The sequence below is a fragment of the Puma concolor genome, chromosome E3 (assembly GCF_028749965.1).
Source record: "Puma concolor isolate L17-30 chromosome E3, mPumCon1.1.hap2, whole genome shotgun sequence".
In the NCBI taxonomy this organism is placed as follows: domain Eukaryota; kingdom Metazoa; phylum Chordata; class Mammalia; order Carnivora; family Felidae; genus Puma; species Puma concolor.
The window spans coordinates 33137291-33162332 of record NC_141682.1 but is presented as its reverse complement, the minus strand read 5'-3'; the positions used below and the strand labels follow the sequence as shown (position 1 = coordinate 33162332).

General features: G+C 52.7%; 1 protein-coding gene across 1 annotated transcript in view; it reads right to left on the bottom strand.

Annotated features, from left to right (window-relative positions):
• The window catches only part of LITAF (lipopolysaccharide induced TNF factor), a 27466-nt gene extending 2424 nt beyond the window's left edge, over nucleotides 1–25042 (bottom strand). Inside the window, exons 1-3 of the mRNA XM_086691219.1 lie at nucleotides 24964–25042; nucleotides 4749–4973; nucleotides 1916–2072 (exon numbers count right to left, since the gene is read on the bottom strand). Coding sequence (XP_086547345.1) covers nucleotides 1916–2072; nucleotides 4749–4968 — 377 coding nt within the window. The 5' untranslated portion in view covers nucleotides 4969–4973; nucleotides 24964–25042. The remainder of the gene's footprint in view (nucleotides 1–1915; nucleotides 2073–4748; nucleotides 4974–24963) is intronic.

The window sequence follows — 25042 nt, the reverse complement described above, 5'->3', positions numbered from 1 at the left end:
ATCAGAATCCCCCAAAGAACAGCTCTTAACCTACGTCATCTGTTATCAGTGCACACAGGCAGGACCTTCAGATAGCCTGTGGGATAATAAGAACTACAGTTGGTCTTTGTCCCCAGTTCCTGGCAAGGAGCTCCAAAACTCTAGGAATTTCCGGAGAGACCGGAGTGCCTTCTGTCATGCAAAACAATCCCCTTTCAGTCACACCTGCTTTTCTGCTAACCAGGCGACCGGGGCAGGGTTCCTGCCTCAGGATGGGGCTGCTGGGCTTCCTAGATTAGAACTCAGGAGGGGATAGATAGGGGCTGGGGCTGTAAAAACCCTTGAACAATCTATTTGGAGAGCTTCCGGATTGAACACATCCATGGGCCAGGGGAGTGGTGCACCCCAACTCCACGGGGACAGCGGCTCCTGCGCCCGGGACCCTTCTGGACCTCACTCTAGGTATCTCTTCACGTACCTGCTGTTCATTTGTACGTACCCTTCATGACAAACTGGTAAATGTTAAGTACAGTGCCTTCCTGAGTTCTGTGAGCCAACAGCAAAGAGTTCTGTGAGTTCTAGCAAATTATCAAATCTAAAGGGATAGTGGGACACCCCATTTATAGCTGGTCGGGGTCAGAAGGATGGATGGCCCGAGATTTGTGACTCGCATCTCTACTGGGGTGCAGTCTATGGGACTGGGTCCTTAAGCTGTGGGGTCTGTGCTAACTGCAGGTACTCAAGTGTCAGAACTGAACTGAATCACAGCTGGGGTTGGAGAGCTGGTTGGTAACAGAAAACACCCCCACAGGCAATGTTTGCCCAAATGTAGTTAAAAATCAGCATTTCACAATGCACAGGACAGGGAGCGTGATCGACATTATTGTAATCACTTTGGTCGGTGACAGATGGTCGGGAACTAGACCTACCGTGGTGATCATTTCATAATATATGAAAACACTGAATCACTATCTTGTATGCCTGAAACTGATCTAATAATGTCTGTCAATTATCATTCAATAAAAAAAAATCAACAATTTACAGGAAGACACCGGCTTACACAAAGCAGAAACAGGATACCGCCTGGTGAGGAAATAATCTCATGAAAAAAAATTCCCCCTATGGTCTAAGGTTACCCAAGTTCAAATAGGGTCAGCCAGTGCCTTGGAGCTAACCCTCACCACCCTCGCCAGGGTCTTACGCATACAGACACAGCTCCAAGCTGCGGGATGCACACATTCACTTATTCTATCCCCAACAACCCCTGGGGGCAGGGGCGGGGAGCCTTATCACCTCCAGTTTTCAGAAGAGAGGTGAAGTCACTCACCCACAGGCACACAGTACTGAGGCAGGACTTGACCCCACAACCCTACAACCCTGCATGTAATCAGAAAAGGAGGGAGGGACAGAAAAGCTGCCCCAATCTGAAAGCTAAGATCAGCAGAGTCTGACACTCATCAGAAATTCCCTTTCTGGGGGCGCCTGGGCGGCGCAGTCAGTCGGTTAAGCATCGGACTTCGGCCCAGGTCGTGATCTCGCGGTTTGCGAGTTCAAGCCCCGCGTCGGGCTCTGTGCTGACAGCCTGCTTTGGAATCTGTGTCTCCCTCTCTCTGACCCTCCCCTACCCCTCCCGCTCTGTCTCGGTCTCTCTCAAAATAAACGTTAAAACAAAAAAAAGAAAAGAAAAAGAAATGTCTAAGGATATCACCCCGCCCAGACGCAGGGGGCTGCTGTGTCTGCCCGGGAGGGGTGTGAGCAGGCGGGCCAGACGTGGCGGATGGGACAGCAGTTTCCAGCTGTGATGTGCTGGAGAGCGGTGGTCCCCCATTGGGGACGACTTCTGTCGGGGGAGGGGGTGCGGAGGGCAGGGGTGCCGCTGAACCTCCTGCGGTGGACCCCCGGGGGAGAGCCTGGGGGCTGAGCACGCCTGACTTACCCCAGCAGGCACAAGCTCCCACAGGAGAGCCAGGTGAGGGCACCGGCGTTATATGACAGCTGGGTCACGATCATCTTGTTGCAGGAAGGACAGCACATCTGGACTGGACGGTCGAAAAAGGACACTGGCTGCTGCACGTAGACGGTCTGCACAGCAACTGAGGGAACAGGAACAGGCGACCGGTGAACGCGGGGGGCCACTGGGACAACCGGGTGGTGGGGGCAGGGGCTTGGACACCAGAGCCACCCGAGCGTCCCCAGTGAGCAAGTGGATAAGCACGAAGGGACCTCTCCAGACAGTAGAGCCTCACTCGGCCTTCGAGCGACATCCTGGTTTTGTTTTGTGAGTGCGAGCCCCGTGTCAGGCTCTGTGCTGCTGCTTGGGATTCTCTCTCTCTCTCTCTCTCTCTTTCTCTCTCTCTCTGCCCCTCCCCAACTCACCCTGTCTCTCTCTCTCAAAAATAAATGAAAAATTTAAAAAAAAAAAAAAAAAAAAAAAAAAAACAGGAAAAAAAGGACATTCTGACCCGCACTAGAACACGGATGAACTTTAAGGCCATCACACGGAGTGAAATCAACCAGCCACGGGACAAATACCGCGTGATTTCTCATGGACAAGGCACCTAGAACCATCCACCTCACGGTGGAAGGCCATGGACGCCGGGGGCTGGGACAGGGGTGGGGGAAGGACACTCGAAGCAGCTGTTTGACAAGTTTAGGGTTTCAAGTTTTGTGAGGTTTCAAAGTTCTAGAAAGGGACGGCGGTGATGCCGAATGAGAACGTGAACTTGCTTAACGCCACTCAACCTCACGCTGAGAAGCGCTTTACGAAGACGAATTGTACGTTATGTGTGTTTTACAACACGTGGCGTCTTTCCAGCATCATCCTGCGACAGGCTCTCGACCCCCCTCACCCCCACAAGGGGGGGGGTGGGGAGAAGTTCCTGCAGCCGTTTGCGGCTCAGCCCCGACCGAGCTTTCAAACTTGGAAACATGTAGCAAGCTTGCTGCCTACTCCCCAGCATTTCCCACCTTGCCCAACACAGGCTGATTCAGCAAGACTGGGGCAGGGTCCCCAAAAGGCTCTTTAAGCTCCCTAAGTAGCTCTACGAAGGTGGTCTGCGGATGGTTAATTCCAGAAACAGTGATACGCTGGGGTTTCACCTCAATTTTCTTCATCCACGGATTAGTGGTTGCCAGGGGCTGGGGGACGGGGAGGGACGGCTCACGGGTACGGGCTTTCTTTCTGGAAATGTTCTGGAATTAGCGCTGAGGGTCGCACAAGTCTGCGACTTTACTGAAACCCCTGAGTTCTGTACACTTTAAAAAGAGTGAGCTTTACGGTACGGGAATCGTATCTCAGCAACGCTTTTATCTGAAAACATGAAGTAACAGTTGTTGCCAGGGTTACGCGAGATAAGGGGGGGCAGGGGGGAAGGGGGTAAGGAACCCCACGCCGTGTCGCGGGCGCGGTGAACCCTCGATAAATAGTTTCGTCTTTTCACACGGGGCTCCTGACGAAGTCCAACGGCCAGCGATAAGGCAGGAGTTTCCCGCCTCATCGCTGGGCTGGGAACGCCGGCCCAGACTCTGGGGCAAGTCCAGGGAATCGAGGCGCCCGTGGCCCAAGTACGTAAACTCGTGCTAAAACGAGGAAACCATGTAAAGAACACGTACAGGCGTTCACAGTCACCAGAGGTGAGCCTCGAGTGACATAAATCGTGAAGGCCTTAGCACTCAAAATGGTTTTGGTTTTTGGCAAAGCTGTGCAAGCTCGTATTCCTCTCAAAGTGACTACCTTCTGTTCCAGCTGGAACGCCATTTCTGTAATCCAGGCAGGAGGGGAAATTAACTGTCGTCCAAGCTCACAGAACCTAATACTCCTCGAAAGGCCCAGAAAGCCTCTCCTTCCAGAAAAGGAGTATGTAAGCATCTGCTAACGCTCACATGTGAGCTGTGTTAAAAATCTTTTTTTTTTTTTTTTTAACTTGGTGCAAGAATGAATTATTGATCAGAGCGTGATGTGAAACTGTCTAAAGTCACCTCGCTCTCTTCCAGCTGAAGGGGTCAAAGTTGCTCGAGCACGTCAACACTGGCTCCCTTTTATCAAATGATTACTCATAGAATTTTATTTTTATCTTAACAACCACTGATGTAGGCACTTGATGAGCCCAGTTTTACAGGTGGGGAAACTGAGGCCCGAGGCCATCGGGTGAGCCCAGGCAGTCTGACTCACAGCCCTTTCTCCGAGCTGGTGATCTCCTCCCGAGTGGCTTGCGATACTGAATCAGCTGTGTGCCTGGGCACACCTGGGCAGCAGGAAGGCCCAGAGGGCAAGGCCATGAAGAAATTGCTGGAAGGCCGGGAAGCCAGGCGGGCAGGCTGGCGGGCGGGTGGGCTGGGACAGGGTCGGCTCACCGGTTCCTAACTCCTGGCTTTCTGCTCCCTCTCCTACTCCAGCCCCGGCCTCGGGGCAGAGGTTTGAGCCTCAGCGGGCAGGGAGGGGACCCTTACAAGCAAACCGCCCCCCCCCCCCGCCCCACTTTCCCTGGGATTGCTGTGTGCCTCTGCGGTCAGCGCCAAAGGACTGGTTTGTGGCGGACGTGGGAAAGTTCATAAACGGTACTTTATCAGGGAAACGACAGGAGCCCCACAGATGTGGAACCCAGAGGACTAGATGGAAAATTCCAGGACAGGGTAGAGGCGGACTGGCCGGCATTTCACTCAGACTCAGGCCGAGGGACTCCGGTGGCTCCCCTGATTCCTGCAGAGTCCCCCAAAGCCAGGGCGGAGGGCCAAGGAGAGGGGAAGGGGGCGCGGGAGGCGGCACGTACTTGCGTTGGCGTTGGGGACAGGCACTGGCTGGGTGTAGTACGCGGGGGGATTCATGCCCTTCCCGTCTGGGCCCGTCACCAGCCCCGTGGTCGGCCCTGGCACAGGTGCAGGAGGCACGGGGAAGTAACTGTTAACCGCCACTGTCTCTTCATAGGACGGGGGTGCGGACGGCACTGAGGAAGGCCCCGCGGCCGCCTGATAGGATCCCGGAACAGACATGTTATCTAAAGCAAAACAGAAGACACCAGATCAGAAATGTGAGTGACACCTCTCCCTCTCTCTCTCCCCCACCCCCCTCCACCCGAATCTTCCAATCGCTACCAGACAGAAAATGAGGAAATGGCTTGTGTCCAGCCGCGTCCAAAAGCCAGAAAGGGAGTTAATTAACGTCCCTCCACGACCCAAGAACTATCACCTGAACGAGGGATTCCCCAAATAAGGCTACAAGGGGAAAAAATCACCACGCCAAATCATTAGCACCTAGAAAACTCCAAGCACACATCACCCCCAAATGGAGCCGAAGCTTTTTTCTTCACCCTTCAAACTCCTGCCCTGCGGTGGCCCGCCTTTCACATCTAGCGCCTTCTTTTTTTACCCACTGTGGTTTTTACGGATGGGGTTTCAGGAGCCAGAAAAGACCCAGGCGTTCAAACTCAACCACAACCTATCACCAATGGAGTGTCTGCGTGAAGGAAGCCAGAAATGCACACCGTGTGATACCATTTTAATACAGTTCAGAAGCAGGCGAGAGGAGTCACAGGGGCCAGAAGTCAGGAAAGCCGTGAATCCTGCAGGGGTGAGGGGGGGTGGAGGCTGGAAGGGGTGGGCCGGGTGGGGGGAGTCTTCTAAGGGGCTGGTCTTGTTCTTCATGCTGGGGGGTGATCACGTGGTATGAACACTATGTGAAAATCCAAGCGATACAATTAAGGTGTGTGCGCTTGTCTGTTGGTAAGTTACAGGTTTCTCTTTTTCAGTTTATTTATTTTGAGAGAGACAGAGGGAGCGAGAGAGAGCAGGGGAGGGACAGAGAGAGAGAGAGAGAGAGTGAAAGGGAGAGAAAGAATCCCAAGCAGGTTCGGTGTGCGGGCAGCATGCAGAGCCCCACACGGGGCTCGAACTCACAAAACGGTGAGTGAGATCATGACCTGAGCTGAAATCAAGAGTGGAACGCTTAACCGACTGAGCCACGCAGGGGCCCTGTTACGGTTTTTAAAAAGTAAACACACACACACACACACACACACACACACACACACACACGGCTCCCATTTTGAGAAAGGAGTAATCAGAGAAGCCAGGCACATATTTCCTTTTGTGAGGGCAAAGAAAGGGTGCCCCCACCCCCGCCGCCACCTCGCAGAGCTGATGCCCGCCTAGAATTACGTGGCCTGTACCCAGAGTGCATTCCTGTCTGAAGCCCCGTGCTCAGCGGCCCCAGGGCAGCTGGAGAAGGACACAGTGCCGCCCTTTGTGTGGCTCTGTTTTTCTAAAGGGGCAGGGCTAAGGCAGCCTTAGAAGATCCATTGAAACCTGTCTCAGGAGAAATGGGGAAATGGGCTGGAGGGCGGTGTGCACGAGATCCCCTGCACTCTGCCTTGTCTTCTAGAACCCGTGGGAAGCAGAAGCAGCAATTAACTCTGCCGCGGGGAGAAGGGGAGACTCCTTCGAGGAAGCTCAGCCTTTAAGCTGCGACCAAAAGAGGACATTTCTCTGGGGGAAGAGAGGGGAGGGGGTTCCAAAGCAGAGACAGAGGCAAGGGAAAGTGAATCCGTGTAAAACAAAGCCAGTGAATAAAGCTAGACAGGTTGGGGCCGGATTGTTGAAAATTTGAAAGTCCTATGGAGGTGTTGGGGCTTAACTGTAGATGTCTGCCCGATGGAACCCTCTGGAAGAATGGAAATGTTCTCCATCTGGGTTGTCCAATATGGCCATCCAGCAGCTCCCCACGTACCACGCCCCCCACCTCCCCCCCCCCCCCCAGCTGCTGGACTCTCAGAATGTGGCTGGTGTGACTGGGAGCTGAATTTTTAAATTGCATTTCAAGTTTAAGAGCTTTAAATTTAGAATCTAATAGGCAGGAGCACCTGGGTGGCTCAGTCGGTTAGGCGTCCAGCTCTTGATTTCGGCTCAGGTCATGATCTCATGGTTTCATGGGTTCGAGCTCCTTGCAGTGACAGTGTGGAAACTGCTTGGGGTTCTCTCTCTCCTTCTCTCTCTCTCTCTCTCTCTCTCCTTCTCTCTCTCTCTCTCTCTGCCCCTCCCACACATGCTGTCTCTCTCAAAATAAGTAAATAAACTTAAAAAAAACCATCTAATACGCAATGCAATTATTGGAAAACTTATGGAAGCTCTTCCACCTTTCCGAAGGACCCCTCGGCTATGTGAATCGACTTTATCTACAGCAAATTTAAGGAGCTCCGAATCTAGATCAAACATTTTTGACAAAATATTAGCATCCAACTTAGGATATGATGTCAACATAAAACACACCCCGGATTTCAAAAAATTTTAAAACACTGACGTGAAAGATTTCATTCCTAATTTTTCAAACGGACAGTTATGTTGAAATAATATTTTAGCTAGGTGGAGTTAAGTAAAATGTGTCCTTGCAAGTCATTTCACCTGTGTCTTTGCACTTTTTTAGATGTAACAGCCGAAAAATTTTCAACTATCTATGTGGCTCACTTTCTGCTTCTCCAGGACGGCAGGACTATGGAACACGGGGAGCCATGGAAGGTTACAGAGGAGTGGTCCAACCCTAGGAAGTGTAGCTGAAGCTGGTGTGTAACAGAAGAAACAAACCGTGGAAGGCCCCTACATGTGGATGGAGGGGACGGTGGGTGGTGGCTACATTCAAGTCTATTGGTGGGGGGGGGGGGCAGGGGCGGGGGGACAGCTAGTCAGGAAGGCAGGGGCATCTGTGAAACAGGTCCAGGGTTTAAAAATGGGAACCTTGTGAAAAGTGGTCACGGTATGTTGTCAGTTTCCTCTGACACAGGGAAACAGAAAAGCAGAAGAAGGGAGACAGAACACAAACATCGGCCCCAGGATCAGCCGGCAGCTGCTCCCGGCCGGGCATGGGCTCCAGGGGACTGAGGCTGGGGGGCGCTCTGGAGAAATTCCCGACCTCGCTGAAGGTCAAGGACTCGCTGTCCCTTCTCATCTCAGCAAAGGCAGACCCCGAGCTGCCTCCACAGTTTATTCTAAAAACTGAGTCATAGAAGAAAACCACAAGAGCCGAAAACACAGGTTGTACAGAGAGCCTAAAATAGCACCGAGCACTCCGGCTGCAAGGGAGCTGCTCTGGGAGGGAAAACTATGGTCTGGGGAGGCCTTGGGGGGCCCTAAATTGTGCAGAAAAGGTTTGGGTCAAACGGCCGGGAAACAATGACTCAACTCGGAAGGCCAAATCCCTCCGCTTCAAAACCACTGCCCCTTCCTCCCAAAGTGACAAAAGGCAGCCAGAAACTGTGTGGTCAAGGGTGAACGTGGGGGTGTTGGGGGGGCCTTCTTTCCCCTAAAGGAAGGAAGAAGGGCCTGCGCTTCTAGAAAACGCTTCTGGAAATCAAGGCCGGGCGGCTTAATTGTCCAGGCATCGTGGGTCTGGTGGCCACATCCTAGTTTCTGAACTTCGGGACAGCGTCTCTTGGGAACACTGACTTTGTGTCAAACAGCCACATGATAAACACTTATAATCGTGAAAACGTACAAGAACAGGCTAGAATAGTGGGGGGAAAAAAAAAACATCCAAAAACATAGCCAGCTGGTTTGAAGGCTTTCTAAATAAATTCCAGGGCCTCCCCTCCCCAGGCCCCAGGCCAGGAAATGCCACTTCAGTCCTATTTCTTTTTCTTTTTCTCTCCACATTCCCCTGTTTCTTTGTAATTTGGTTTCCCCCCAGGGGTGGGGGTGGGGGTGGGGGGCAGCAGGCCCACCTAGCCGCCCCTCCAGAAAGCTCTGCTCAACCGGCCTCCGCCTCCTGGTCCTCACCCCGCAACGTGAAACTCTGAAAAGGCAGCCAGTCTTCTCTCACTCCAACACACACGTACACACACACACACACACACCTACAAGACAGATACACAGACCACACACACACATACGCACTGCACGGTCACCAGAGAACCCTTCGTCCCTCCCGTCCCTCCAGGTAAGTAAGGCCCCCTACGTGCTGAGGTGCTACCACAGTCATCTCTGACTCCGGCACTCCTCCCTCTGGGACCCACAGGAAGGCATCTCTGAGTTTCACAGGAGAGCAAAGCCACAGTGCTGCCACATAAAAGCACAGCCTTGAGAATCCCTTTGGCGGCCAGGGAGGCCAGGGAGGCAGCTGCGGATCCCAGGTTACCATCGTTACCGGGAGCCTGGGCGGGGGAGGGAATAAAGGAAAAGACGAGGGGGTCTCCTCCCTGCCTCCCCACTTGTTTAACTTTGTGATTAGGCCCCTGAGAGTGGCTTCTCTTGACCGCCCATTGAAAAGGACACGTTGAAGGCAATTCTCCATCCACCTTCCACCACCTTCCACGCATCCAGGAAACGCTCGGGGCTGGGGAGCTCTGTTTTCCCCACCTCAGAAGGGCTCCGTCATCAGCGACTTTGAATCCACAAAGGCATTCCAAACCCATTGTTCAGACCCGGAAAATGTCACCGGAGTGTGGCAGCCCCGGGGGGCCCAACACGGGGGGGGGGGGGGGGGGGGGACCCAGGCTCAGCCCGATCCTCTGCTGTCCCCAACTTGAAATTCTGAAGACTTTGGGAAGCGGGGCCCTGGGTTTCCATACTGCACTGGGGCCCAATGTCACGCAGCCCAGTGTGGCCACGGGTCACAGAAAAGGAAAAGGACGCGTGTCTGATGCACACAGAGGCATTTCTAACACAAAAAGGCCTGGACTTGAACCTAGAAATTGGCCCGTGAGTGGCTGCACCATCCCAGCCCCCACTTTATCACCTGTAAATGTGCCACTTGGAATTTTGGGGTCCCTAGCTGAAAGTTCCCCTTGTTCGCAGTCTCAACGGATTTCCTCAATGAGAGATTCTCTCTTAAATGGGCAGGGAGGGGTATATAACGGATACGTATTCCTGGGCTTACAGGAAGGAGTCCGGGAGTAGCTCATTCATCAAACCCTGGTTTAGAACATGATTTCTCAATCTTGTTTTCATTATAGCTGCCTAACCCCCTCCTCACCCCCAAGGAAAAAATTAAATTACATTTAAATTTAATTAATGAATTTAAATGTAATTTAATTTCTACCTAACAAGAGAAATTAAATACTAAGAAATAAGATTTCGTTGGATAGGGCTGAGTTTTGGAGGGCCACACAGCACCGTACTATCGAAGACTTTTTTTTTTAACCTCTCCCCCACCCCCCAAACCAATTTTCACTCCCCTAAGTCCCCACTGAGAAAGGGAGAGAGAGGTGGGCAAGGAGGTATTTGGGGGCCAATGAGTTTTCCAAACCACTGACATTCATTCATTCAGTAGTCCCAAAATGTGTTTCCCCTCTCCTTGCTGTCATGAACACGACTGTCTGAACGAATTTTAACCTTTTACTGAGTCCTGGGGTCCCTTAGGTCCGTATTATGCCCAGCCTCTCATGGTTTCATCTGGTGAGTCACAACCAAGGGAGGTGGGCAGAGGGAAAGTGATCAGCCCAGGGAGCCCTCCCCTCTGCCTAAAGGGGCCAACCAGGATTGGACTGGCTGGCGCCCACTCCCTCCGGCACTGGAGTCTTGAACCTGCAGGATTCTCCCCCAGCCAGCAAGTGAACGATGCTAAGGGTACCAGATAACCAGGCTGTTTGAACCCTATTTGGGAATCTCTGAACCCAGAGGTCCTGGTCTGAGCAAAACCTGCTATCTGTCACCTACTCCCCACCCCCCCACCCCACGTTCACACTAAGATGTGAATTCGCATTCACCCAGCACCTATAACGGGAACTATAAGGGGCTCTCGGTACTGCAGCCGCCTCCGTAATTCACACCCTTACTCTAATTCACACCCGCTGACTCAGGAATTACTGTTGTCATCCCAACTCACACACGAAATAAACTGGGGCCCACAGAGGCGAAGCTGCTTGTCCAAAGTCACACAGACAGAGTGCATCGGACTATGGTTTGAACCTGCACCCATCAGACTGCGGAGGACTTCTTTATTATTATTATTATTATTATTGTTCATTTTTGACAGAGAGAGAGAGAGACACAGCAATCGCGGAAGACGGGTAGAGAGAGAGGGAGACAGAGAATCCGAAGCAGGCTCCAGGCTCTGAGCTGCAGGCACAGAGCCTGATGTGGGGCTCGAACTCACACACCAGATCATGACCTGATCTGAAGTCGGACGCTCAACCGACTGAGCCCCCCCAGACGCCCCTAGACCCTGGAATGCTTCTGACCTCACCCAACACCTCCCAGGGAGACACAGACACAATCAGCAGCCTTGTTTTGCACACCTGACCCCCAAATGACACGTGAAAAGAAAAACAGGGGGGCGACATTATTTGAACGCTCTGCCTCCCTCACATGTGTAAAAAGATGCATTTTCTGCAGACGCTCGCACCACACACTCAGGACGAGGTGACAAAAGGCCTGCCTATTACGGATTCCAACTCATTTTGTCACTGGCGACTTTGCCATGCAAAGCGATCTGCTTCTTTAATAAGGATGGAGGGGCGGGATTGAGGACCTTAATATCAGCCAAAGGCAGATCTCCAGGAAGCTCTTCCTTCTTGTGACGGGAAGAGGTCAGAACCTCCCCAAGATACAGTGTTGTTCTGCAGCTTCATATGTACGGGACATCACGGGGCCGGGTCGGCCAGCCGCCTCCACACCCGCTCGGGGAAAGGCAAAGGGCCCTTCCCCGAGGAGTCTCAGAGCAGCTCAGCCTCGGCTCTTTAATACCTGCTCTGTTGAAAGAGAAGGAAAAGGCCCTCAGCATCCTGGAGAGAAGCCAGGCCCGCTGAACCCAGCGATCCTCACATCCTGAGCTGATAATGAACCGGTCCTGAAGCCTCGGGACACGGGAACAAACCCAGAGAGACCTCCTGCTCCTAAAACGTTCGGCCTGACTGGGCTCAGAACTCTCTGGAACACCCTGGTGGGACCTACTTCGGGCCTTCAGGTCCTCCTCGCTCTGTTCCCGCAGAGCCGCGCGTTCGGTGTTGGCGGAGCTGAGCCCGGCCGCGGTCCGCGCGGCATCCTCAAGTCCAAGGGTAAGGGCTGACCCCGGGAAGTCTGGAGACGACCGGCAGACAGGCCTTCCCACCGCAAAGCTGGCCCCAAGAGATCGCCGGGTGAATCTCGACAATGCGATGCCGCGGGGTGGGGGGGAAAGCCAGGCGCAAAGACCACGTAGGGTAGGAGTCCATTGACATGAAACGCCCAGAACAGGTATATCCGGACCCAGAAAGTCAGGGCAGGCCAGGAGCTGGAAGGAGGGTGCTGGGAGGAAACAGGGGTGACTGCTAATGAGCGGGGGGAAGGGCAGAGGCGGGGGTACAGAGGATCTGAGGCAGCCTCCACGCTGTCAGCCCAGAGCCCCATGCGGGGCTTGAACTCATGAACTGGGAGATCACGACCTGAGCCAAAGTCAGACACTCAACCGACTGAGCCACCCAGGCGCCCCTGCACATTTTTATGCGTCTGCAGCCTCGCTTAGATATCCCCAGACATGCCCTGGGCATGCTCTTTTCACTACCCTCGGTTTCCTTCCTTCCCGATGAGCTGCAAATTCCTCCCATCTGTCACATCCCAGCTTGTGCATCACTTCCCCCAAGAAGCGATCTCTGGCCTTCCGAGGGGAGAATTAAACCTACACAGTGCAGAAATCAAGGGCGCAGGGTCCATAGCCGGACTGCCTCTGGCCAAATGGCATGCCTCAGGGCACGACTTGAGTGCCTCAACGATCCCATCCGTAAAATGGGGACACTGGTAGTTTCTTAAGGCTCTTGGGAAGATTAAATGAATCCACTTAAAAAAAAATTTTTTTTTTAATGTTTATTTATTTTTGAGACCGGGAGAGACAAGAGAATGAGTGGGGGAGGGGCAGAGAGAGGCGGGGAGACACAGAATCCGAAGCAGGCTCCCGGTTCTGAGCGGTCAGCACAGAGCCGGACGTGGGGCTCGAACTCATGACCTATGATATCAACATCTGAGCCGAAGTCGGACGCTCAACCGACCGAGCCACCCAGGTGCCCCTGAATGAATCCACTTGTGAAAAGCACCCAGAACAATGAGGGACACAGAAGCACTCTGCTCTATTTGTCACAGAGCGCTTCTCTTTACTGGTCTCTCTTCCTGATCAGTCTGTGGGCCTTGTAAGGGCAAGCACTGAAATGCCTTCAAATCTGCATCCCTAGCATCTAGAACTAGGCTCACAAGGTCACGGGTGCTCTGCGGGGTGACCCTCCACGCCAGTGCGCCTGAGATGGAGGGGTTCCTCTGGATACGGGATTCTGGTGCTCACACGGGGAGCACAGGACAAGCTGGTCATCCTGACACTTCAACAACAAATGGGGAGAGAAAATAAGACCCATCCAGGAAAAAGGGAAAATAAGATCCCATCCCGGCATCAACATTTGGAAGCAGACATCATTGAGGGTCTTACCCTAACACCTCCACCGGAAGCTGAGGACGTTTTTTGCAGGAAGATGCTGATCTAATGACAAGCCTCGGTAACAGATGGTATCCTGGTTCAGCTCAAGGTTAACATGAGGCTTTGGCCAAAGTGGCACCAAACACACCCCAGAATTGGAATCACTCGACTGGGTCTGAAACCCTTCATTTCCTCCAGGATTCCTGGGGAGGGTGGTGTTTCTCAACGGGGCACCCCGGGGATGTCAAGGCAGGAGATCGAGTCAAGACGTGGGTGGCAAAGGAAGTGTGGAGGCGGGCAGACACGAACAAGATTGAATCAGAGAGGAAAAAAAAGAAGCCACGGTCTCTGAACGTCAAGACGGGCTCATTTCTATTCCTTGATGGAAGCTGATGCCACTGATGAAGGTCAGGGCTGACCTGCTCTGCGAAGGTGCCCCTGGTTTGTGCCAACGCCCACTCCTGGTTCTGGCTGGGGTTACCGAAGAGAGGGAGGGGTTCGTCCTGTGACTGTAGCACCCGTCCGACATCTGGAGGACTCGTGAGCAGGCTCCGCACTGCCACCACCCCCCACTCAGAAACACCTGTCACTCCATGCTCACTACGGGGTAACCGGATGATGACTCATCGACTCTCCAGAAATGACCATCTCTCTTTTTTTCATGGTGTCAGGAAAACTCAGAGGCTCCATCCTGTACCCCCAAGAGACCATAAATGTCAGCAACTAGTGCTGACGCGTGGGGACAGGAAAGGGGACAGGAAAGGGGACGCGTGGGCACAGGACAAGTCACACCCTGGCTGGCACCTCCCTCCTCGGGGCTCGTTTATAACCAGGGAGGACCGAAGGGATGGGCACTCTTGGCAGATGAGGGGCTGAAGGAGTCTCGGGTCATTTGCCCTTCCCACCCCCATCCCTTTCTGCTGAGAGGACCAACAGGCAGGTCCAGAAGCAGGGGAGGAGGACAGAGAGACGATGCCCGACGTTCAGAGGTCTCGTGGCGCAAGAGTACAGGACATAACAGGCTTCACCGCAGACTCCAACCAGGAACTGACCTGGTGGAGAATCTGAGGCCGTGACCACCGAGCTCAGAGATGGTGCAGTGGGCCTCGCGCCCAAGATACCATCACACGGTTTCCAGAAACGCCTGCATGTACCCCCCAAGTCATTCACAAGAGTGGGGAGGCACCAGCCATCTCCCGCGGGTCACTAGGAACGGCACGGCACGGACTGCGGCCTGGCTTGCTGACTCGGAATGACGTAAGCAGGTGCGTGCGGCATGGAGAGGGGAACGTCAAAGCCCAAAAGAAAATCCAGATGATGGAATTTAAAGGCACGTGGGATGTGCGAGAGCCAAAAACTCTGGAACTAAGCTCCCGTGGCTCAAACCCCCAACTCTGCCCCTTCTAGGCTTGCTGAACCCGGGTGAGTTGCTTCACCGCTCTGTGCCTCGGTGTCCTCATCTGGAAAATGGGCTGACAGTACCCAGCCCTCAGAGGGGTGCACGCGGATGTGCTCAGAGCACCGGGCACGACCATTACAATACAAGCGCTCATTCTAATGACGTACAGGGAAGCGGAGTAAGGAACAGGGAGGGGTCGCTTGCCCACAGTGACACAGACGTGTCACTGCCAGAAGGCAGGAAGATTCAAGCATAGACAAGGCTCCCAGAAGAGGGAGGCAGGAGGGCCTGAGGAGACAGGGGCTGCTCCCCCACTGGCTTCGGAACAGGAGCAAGGGGCCACGAGCCAAGAAACGCAGGTGTCTCTGGAAGCTGGGAAAAGCAAGCATGGAGTGTCCTCTAGAGCCTCCAGAGGGAACGCTACACCTTGATTTTAACCCAGTGACATCCATTTTGGACTTCTGATCTCCAGAGCTGGCAGATAATGGGTTTGTGTTCTTTCAGCACCCCCCTCCCCACCCCCCGCCCCAGCTTAGGGTACTTTGTTACAGCAGCCATAGGAAATGAATACACCCACCTCCCAGCTGGGCGGCCCAGATTCCCCACCTGTGGATTCTCGAGGGGACTCCCCTCCTTCCCACAGTGGGGGCCCCCTGCACCTCTGACCACCCCCCTCCCCCCGCTGACCTGACTCCCTGAACCTCCCATCCGAACTCCCAGGCGTCCGTCCGCCTGCCCTCAGTTCCGAAGGAGGCCTTCTCTGGCTCAACTTCATTTAACCCTCTGAGTGTGGCCACCCTGGCGTCTGCATGCCCGGCCATCTCCCCGGGGACTGTGCTCCAACAGTGTCCCCTCAAATCTTTCCTTATCAACATGTCAAAATGAACACCTCTCTTCCCTTTGCCTGGGTGCTCAGACCCTCCGTCCCCCTGCTTCTCTTCTAAGTGCCCAGGTACAGCCCCCGCCTCCTCTCCACCCCCCTGCCCCGGCCTCACTCCTCCCTCAGCCACAACCCCACTAAGCCCGCTTCCCACTTCTTGTCCTCCTCTTCCCAGGCTGGAGGGCTTTCCTCATTTGGCCGAGGCCTGCACCTCTGTCTCCTTCAGGGGCTGCTCTTTCCCCACCAGCCGTCCCCCAGAAGATCCCCAGGGACTTGGGTCTACACCCACTCCTTAACCCCATACCCTTCAAGCTGATCCTGGGCCACCCACCCTGGACAACTCCCCTGGGGGTATTCACACACGAAAAGATGCTCATCTCGCTCCGGGAGACGCAGTTAAAATGCGGCAGAGACAGACAGTCAAGCCCAGTATCGGTGAGAAGTCCTGCGGACATCACGCACCTGCTGGCAGGATGGGGTGACAAGTGCCCGTCAGTTCTGTGGTCTTCCTCCCCCAGACCCTTGACCCAGGCTCATCAGGAGAAAGCATCAGACAAACCCAGACTTTCTACAGAGGACCAGGACAGTACTCCTTCACAAACTGCCTCAAGGTCGCAGAAACTAAGTCCGAGAAACTGTCACAGACCAGAGAATGAGACCTAACAGCTAAATACAATGCAGGATCCTGGACTGGATCCCGGAACAGAATCCAGTAGAAGAAAGTTCCTCCTCTGAATTCAAATAGTCTGGAGTTGGCTAAGAGCAAGGCACACCAATGTCAGTTTCTTACTTGTGACAAATACACCCTGATGCCGTGCGATGTCTATCTTACAACGGGGGGAACTGAACGGGGTGTATGCAACTCCTGAACACTTTGCAACTTTTTCTGTAAATGTGCAACGGAGGCACCTATCAAACTGTAACATGCACGAACGCTTCGACCCAACAGTTCCTCCTCTAGGCATGCAGGGGAGAGATGTCTCACGCGTGGGCGAAGAGACAAATGATGAGCCCACAGGGGCATTCACTGTAATGTGGCTAGAAACCACCTAACTCTCCATCAGCAGGAGACGGTGCACATCGGTGATGGGCCAACCGCACAAGAGAACAACAGTACAGCAACCATCAAAACAGAACAAGCAAGAGTTTTATGTGTGGAAATGCATCTCTTGGATAGATCACTGCATTAAAGAAAGTCCAAACAGACCATCATTTGGGTACACGGAAGAAGGATATATATATATATATATCTCCTTGTATAACGTGCATAAAATGTCTCCGAAAGGGTATATAAGAAACTGTAAGGGGCGCCTGGGTGGTTCAGTTGGTTGAGCGGCCGACTTCGGCTCAGGTCACTATCTCGAGGTTCAAGAGTTCCAGCCCCGTGTCGGGCTCTGTGCTGATGGCTCAGAGCCTGGAGCCTGCTTCCGATCCTGTGTCTCCCTCTCTCTCTCTGCCCCTCCTCCGCTTGCACACAATCTCTTTCAAAAATAAATAAGTATTTTAAAAATAAAAAAAAAAAGAAAGAAACTGGTAAAGTGGCTGTGAGCAGGGGAGGGAGGTGGACTGTGGGAAGGACAATCCTTCGCCTACACCTTTGCTGATCTTCTGTGTACTGAGCCATAGCAATACTGCATGATCAAAAACCAAATCAAGAAAAAAGTCAATGCAGTAAATTATAACTTATTAAGCAGACATCGTTTAATGTTTATTAATTATAATATATTTATAATTAAGTAATTTAATTTAAAATAAAACTTTTTTTTTTTTTTTTTTAGTGGGGAGAAAGAGCCTCTGCAAACCCGAATCTGTCCTCCCCAGGCCAGCCTCCTGGGTCCTCCCACCCGTGGGCGAAATGATGTCATCACAGTCCTTTGTCCCGCCAACTGTCTCAGGTTGCTGGCGGGCACCTGGCCTTAGCCCCTCCCTGAGTGTTTGCAGAGTGATTAAAGCTTCTGATTACCTCTATTTGGTGAGAAAACGTATAAACTGCTGTTTTCACTATATCATCCCCAAAGCCATACAACAATCTCCTATTTACCAGAATAAAGTTCTTTTCTTTGAATTTTGTGCTCTGACCCAGTTCTGAAGCCTGATGGTTTATATCAGACCAGGGAGAATGGGCCCTCCCTCACCAGCCTTAAGGAATCCCTTTGAGGAGGCAAAGTCCAGCAACATAAGGGAGACAGGGGAGCGGACCCAAAGGGGAAACTGAGTCCAGATTCTAAGGCAAGTGGCAGGTCTCGGGGACACAGGCGAGGGCAGGCCAGGGGGTGGGGGACAGCATGGTTAGACATGCAGAAGCGGACATAGACTTGTGTCCTGGGGGGAGGCGAGCAGCGCTTGGCCAGGAGCGTGCGGTCCGGTCACGGGGGCCATCCCACCAAAAAGCCGGGCCCAGGCGAGGTGGGCACCAGGCTGGACCTTCCAGGGAGGGACCCCACACGTAAGGGTTCTGCTTAATGAACCAGCAGCCCAAGAGGAACTAGAAAACCCCCTAAAAGTATTCAACTCCTGCCAATGAGAGTTAGTCTCTAAAAATAAGCCTCAAAACTTAGAACACGAAGAGAAACCAGCCCCAGCACAAGCCACGCGGGCAGCGGCGGCCCATCAGCACAGACAGCATCAGACAGGCCAAGGGGGCGTCCCTCTCCCCAAATCCTGTCCGCAGGCAAGGAAAACTCCAGCCTCGTAACTTCCGGTGCTGCTTCCTTCTTTCAGCATCCCTCCCCCAAGAGTATCTGAACCATTTTCTAACATCGATTCTGCGTTTCTCTCTGCTTCCTTAAAGTCTGCAAAAAGTAAGAAAGACATACCTGGGTCGGCAGGCGGAGGTTCCGCGCTATCCCACACTGTGGAAGGCCCAGCCTGGGGCTGCTGGCAGCTCCCATCCACCCCCACCCCTGCTGTGCCAAAGCCTCGAGCCTGGGAAACCAGCACCCACTGGGTAAGAACTCTGTGCAGAGGAAGAAAGAGTTACTACCTTCCTCAGGTGCCTCCTAGGAGTAAGGTAAACACGCTTGGGCGTCTGTCTTGATGATAAATATCTGTGTTACTCGGGAGTCTCCTATTTGCTTATTTCCTCAACTCTGGCTATATTCCAGTTGACGGGGATTATAACTGTCCCGTCTTTGAAAGTTAAGGGAAATATCCGCCTTGCCTTTAGCAAGACTTAAGGTGAGAAGAGGGTGGGAAACGTTCCCCACTGAGCTCTCTTAAGTACTTGGGCCCCGCCCCCCCCCCCCCCCCCATCTCATACAATCCAGCCCTCTGCGACATATGCCCTCCTTCAGTGTCCTAATTGCTTCCGGTCTGCAAGTTAGATTGCGTCTCCCTAACTGGACCACATTGCACCCCTCCAGGGCAAGGGCTGTGTGCTACATTTCTCCGGGGTCCCCACAGGGTTTTGGGAAGGCGATGCCCACACTGCGTCCTCGTAGAAGGGAGATTTTACATGCATAGAACAGTATGTATCCTCCACATAGGAAAGCCAAGTCTATTGTGCAAGCTCTTTAGAACTGTGCATTTTTTCAATACAGAAGAAAAGAAAAGTCTTCCTTCCAGAAGAATTCCAAATAGTGTGTGCAGACGCCCCTCCCTCGAGGGGGTGGAGCTTAGTCCCTCCATCCCCCTCCTGGGTGTGGGCTGCATTTTGTATCTCGCTTTTAGGGGATAGTCCACCAGACAAAGACAGGAATTTTGCAATGGAAAAACCTGGCAACCACCACCTCAGTCTAGTGGTGAAGGTTCACGTTATTAGGACCCCCTGAGGTCATGAGACACATCCATGCCAATTCTTCCCCACTAACCCCAGTGTGACCAGAAGAAAAACCCCAGACAAACCCAATCTGAGGGAAATTCTACAAAATCCCTGATGGGTACGCCTCAAGAGGTCAGAGAAACAAGACTGAGGCACCGTATGACCAGAGGATGATAGAAAAGGGAATAAACGGCATGGGGTCCCAGGGATGGGACCTCGGGACAGAAAGAGAATGTCAGTGGGAAAACAACTCCAAACAGAGTGTCTGGAGTTTTGTTAATGGTGAAGCACCAATGTCATTTCCTTGGTTTGACAGAGGTACTGTGGGGATGACAAAGGACATTGTAAACAATGGGGGAAACCAGGCGAGGGGTCCCCGGGGAACCCCCTATACTAACTGCAACTCTCCTATAAGCCTAAAACTGAACCATAGGGTGAACTGGGGCAGGCAGGCCTTGCCCAAAGGCATTCAATTCAAATTTTAAAAAACAAGTTTTTTTTTTAAAAAAGGGTTCTGTGTGTTTTTTTTTTAAAGAAAGTAATTTTGGGGGGCGCCTGGGTGGCTCAGTCGGTTGAGCGTCCAGCTTTGGCTCAGGTCATGATCTCACGGTCCCTGAGTTCGAGTCCCGCGTGGTGCTCTGTGCTGACAGCTCAGAGCCTGGAGCCTGCTTAGGATTCTGTGTCTCCCTCTCTCTCTGCCCCTCCCCCACTCTTTTGCTCTGTCTCTCTCTGTCAAAAGTAAATAAACATTAAAAAAATTAAAAAAAAAAAAAAAAGAAAGTAATTTTTCAAAGTGTATTTTGGTGAAATGCAAAACATTACGTGGGAGCCGGTTTCTGTGACCAGGGTTTCTAATATTTCTAAATGGGGAGGAGAAAGGAAAGAAAGAGAAAGAGAGGAAAAGAAAAAAAAAAAGAAGAAAGGAAGGGGGTGGAAGAGAAGAGAGGGAGAGGGAGAGAGGAGGGAAGGGAAGGGAAGGGAAGGGAAGGGAAGGGAAGGGAAGGGAAGGGAAGGGAAGGGAAGGGAAGGGAAGGGAGGGAGGGAGGAAGGAAGGAAGGAAGGAAGGAAGGAAGGGAGGGAGAGAGAGGGAGGGAGGGAAGGAGGGGGAGGGAGAGGGAGAGGGAGAGGGAGAGGGAGAGGGAGAGGAGGAAAGAAAGAAAGAAAGAAAGAAAGAAAGAAGGCAAAAGGAGGAAAGAGAAAAGACAGAGGGAGGGAGGTAGACAGAGAGAGAGAGAGGGAGATGCCCAAATGTAAGCAAATGTCCCCGAGGTTTGGGGACTCTCCAAAACCCCTCAGTCGCATGTACAAGGACGCCTGGCCACACATCTGTACCCCTCCCTTAAAACATCAGATTTCCAAACTCTCACAAAGCGGTTTTAAACACATGTGGGCGATAAACTCTTCTAAAAATACATCAGATCAACACGGAAAAGGGCAAGGCCTTCAGGGAGAAGATAAAGCAGTTTGTTTGTTTTTTTTTTAATCACCAACCGAATCCTCCTTCTAAAATCAGTTCTTTCAAGGAGAGAAGAGGAAGATTATTCAATCCTACAGCCTGTCCCCACCGTCCAGCCCCAGAAAAGGAACCCAGAGACCAGCTCCGATTGGAATATTCGCAACACTGAAATGATGGGGGGGGGGGGGATTCCTTAAGCCAAAAAATAAAAGCGGGGGGGCACTCATGTCAGGACAGACATCTAAGAAAACAGCCCCTGTTGGTACACAGGTGGAGAGCCAGCTGGCAAGGCCAAAAAGATCGGGTCTTTTGCGATCTCTGGAGAAAAATGTTCTCTAACAAGAAGGCAAACATTAAGTGAAACCTGATTATAAAAACTCTAAGGAACTACCGGACTCGTTCATGTAGTGAATCGAATAGTGCTCCAGATGCTTAAACTGAGACTAGTTAGCAGTCTTGAAAACACACAGATTCTGCAAAAGGCCGGTTTTGTTAGAGTGGAATTTAACCTGCCCACGGTTCCGGAAAAAATGTCCAAGGTGAACGGGACTTCCTAAACTCTAAATTACCACAGGGGAGGAATTTCGACAAAAGGAGAAAACAGGATCTCCTGCCTTCTTCGGAAGACGAAGCGGGAACCCTGTACGACAGTTCTTAGGCTATGTGACCTCAAACAAATTCAGGCTCATAGGAAAGATTTCAGAGAAATATTTTCAACTGCCATCATCTGGACTCAGTCTGTTTCTACAGGGGGACACGTCCCACAGATCAAAGATAAAGTTACTACAATCTGAAGGCCAGGTTCAAATATGGCATAAGTACAAATTACAGTGATTCGCGGGATGGAAAAATCCTTCCACTGGGGAGGTGGGCTTCTCCTCCCTCCCCGCCCCCCCCACCCCCGCAATCGGGAGAGGGGAACTTCCCTCTGGATTCCTGGTGAAACCACATCCCCAAGTTTCCACAGGAATGATGAGTTTTGATGAAACGGCATGAGAACACAAACACGACTGCATCGGGATACAAAATTGTAACGGACCCTGATTACAGCTTCAGAAAAAAACAAAAAACAAAAAACAAAAAACGAACAGGCTCCATGATAACAGACCAAGCCGTGCAACCAGGTAAACTGAGGCTAGCCGTTTGGTTCACAGGCTGAGATCGTCCCCCATCTTCTTTAACTTCCACACTTTCTGCAATATTGTTATTTTTTACATAGCTTTCAGAAATATCACTGCATCCTCTACAAATAACCTCCCTGCACTCAAGGTTATGGCAAAAGTGAATGATAAGCTCTTAAATTTATTCCAGGAACACTGACAATTCTAAAGTTCCCTGAACTAGGCAGCTGAAATTCTTTGGCTGTTCCTTTCTCGAAAGTTAACGCCTATAAGGAAGGAAGACATAAAGGACACAGTGCCTTGAGCCTTTAGGATCCTGGTGAATTAATTTCCCACCCACTACAGGGAAGCAGGGAACCACCAAGCAGATACCCTCTATATTTCCTTTCTTCTGTCTTTTTTTTTTTTTTTAAGATTTTATTTTTAAGTAATCTCTACACCCAACATGGGCCTCGAACTCACAACTCCGAGATCAAGAGTCGCAGGCTCCACCGGCTGAGCCAGCCAGGCGCCCCTCTGTCTGTATCTTAAAGCCTGTGAAATCACGCACAGTTCTTCTACTGAAATTCTTGCACACAGGGACGACTACATTAGCCAAGGGAGTGTTATCACGGCGGCCCAGAATACAAAGATTCGAATAATAAGACATTGTGTGGACCCAGGAAAGTACCACTTGGAGCTCAAGTAACAATTTTAAGGTTAAGCAAACACCCGTCGAGCTCAGAACGGACTATGGCAGGCCAAATGGGCACCAAGGACATCATAAACACGTCCGCACTAGAGAAATGCAGAGTCAAGGGGGTCTCTTTGCCTGATGAGACGGACCCCCTCACCCACTGGGCTGTTTTCATTGCAATAAAAGCAAAAACAAATACAACACAAGTTGCAGTGCCCGGACTCTAGGACTCCCTCTCATGACTCTCCTTTCTTCCAACCATCACTGTAGCTCCGGGTTGATTCATGGTTGGCAGCAGAATTTTAAGTCCCAGATGGGCACCAGCCCATTCTCACAGTGGTATTGTGGTTAATTAACAGCAAGAGGATGTGCTGCTTAGCTCCTTGAAAATTAACTTGGGCCGGAAATGCCTTCTGGCTCCTTCCCTCCCAGTGGTTCCCCTTCTCCGACCCAACCCTTGTCTTGTCTGTGCCTCCTCTGAAACTTTGCTGAGATCCTTCTGCTGCTTCCACATGTCCCCCCACGTGTCCACATATGCTCAGGCCTTGGCTTTGCTACTAAACCCACAGTGGCTATTCGCCTCTTGCTCACACCTCCCTCCTTTCCACTCCCCTCAAGCTCCTTCCAAGCATTAGAGAGCACTGACTTTTTCACCTGCATGTGTTTCCACTTTTAACCCACAGCGTAAATCCTTCAGGACCAGGAGCCATTGCTTCCAAGTCCTTTAAAGGGCAAGGGCAGCACTTTGTTTCTTCACAACCAGCCCATAAAAGAGACTGAAGGGGTAAGGGGAGGTATACTCACCAAAGTATCTAGTATTTTAGAGACCTAAGAAATTGATCCTGTTTCAGATCAATCACCCAGTCACGTAATCCGCAAAAACATTACAAGGATACTTTTTCAAATGTGAACAAAAGCATCTATTATTAATGCCTTAAAGTAACAGGAAAGAGAGAAGACGGGCCTCTCTCTAGTAGATTCTACAATTAATGTTTCTTAGAGAGGCTGGTGCACTTTTTGATCCCACACAAAGGCTGGCTGAGCGGTAAGCCAAGTACAGCATGGGTGTTACTTCATGCAGGTAGAACAGGTCACCTGCTCTCCAGAGTCTGATCCAACTATGAGAAAACCAAACACGGTCGTGGAGTCCCAGATACCAGCTCATGCCTCTCTTTACAATGGAATCCAGGTTAGTCCTACTTTAAAAGAACCACCCTAGAAGGCTGCGGGTGGGGACAGGAAGGTAAGCAAGCAAGCGAGGCAGTCAAGCATACAATCATGCAAACCATGCCCTTGCTTAAAAAGGGCCCCCCGGGGAAACTGCAGGGCCAACCGCCCTTCCAGGCTGCCCCTGAATCAGCACCAGCCCCCCAGGCCAAGGCCAGGGTTGGTACCACCCTGGGGAGGGCTGGTGGGACAGTCTAACATGATGGGGTAAGGGAAGGCCCTTGACTTCCAGAAACTGGATTTCCCAACCAGCAAGCTCAGTCCAACAGGTAATGACATCAGCCCCACGAATCGGAAGCACAAAAGTGATCAGAAAACTAGTGAAGGTCCAACTGGCCTGAGCCCTGGAATGCTCGGCCTTTCTACAATGGGCCCATTTCCCCATCCCCTGACCTTGACCAACACCACTGCCCAGATCCATACTGACCTGGAGAGCAGAGGGGAAGAGGCCACCTGCCTAGCTTGGTCGAGAGGGGTGATGTCCACCTCCGCCACAAGTTCCCCAGCCGGAGCCACCAGCACGCATCGGGCACCGCCAGTAGGTGGGTCTGTCGGGGCTCATCCCTGAGCTCACCGGGTGCCCACCTTAACCCGCGGGGAAGGGGTTTGGCCAGGGCCAAGGCTCTCTTCTCACTGTGTCCGGATTTTCGCCTCTCGGGGGCTCCCTCGGCCCCCAGGTGTCCACAAAGGCACGCGCTGACAGTGGCAGAGGCAAAAAGCGCCGATGCCGCGGCCCCTAAAAGCCGACTTTCCGGGACCGGCGTCCGCAAATTGTTTCGGACGACCCCAGCGCTGGCGCTGGGCCCACTCGTCGGGGCAGGGACGGAACCCGGCCTGTCCCACGGCCGGGACAAGCGCCGGGAGGCTGGACACCCGGCCCCGGGAGGGCCCCGCGCGCCAGATCTCGGCCGGTCCCCTACGCCCTCCACCCCGCCTCGACCCCCGGGGCCCGCCGGAGCCCCCGCCGTCCCGCGACCGGCGCGATGCCCCGGGTCTCCCGGCCTCGGCTGCTCCCGAGCCCGGGACCAGTGCTCGCGCCGCCGAGCCCCGCTCCCTCCCGGGCCGCCGCGCCCCCCGCCCGCGCCCGCGCCCGCGCCACACTCACCGCCGCCCGCGCAGCCAGTCGAGCCGGGAGGTCTGAGCGAGCCGCGCAGGCGGGCGGCCGGGCCGGGGTGGGGCGGGGC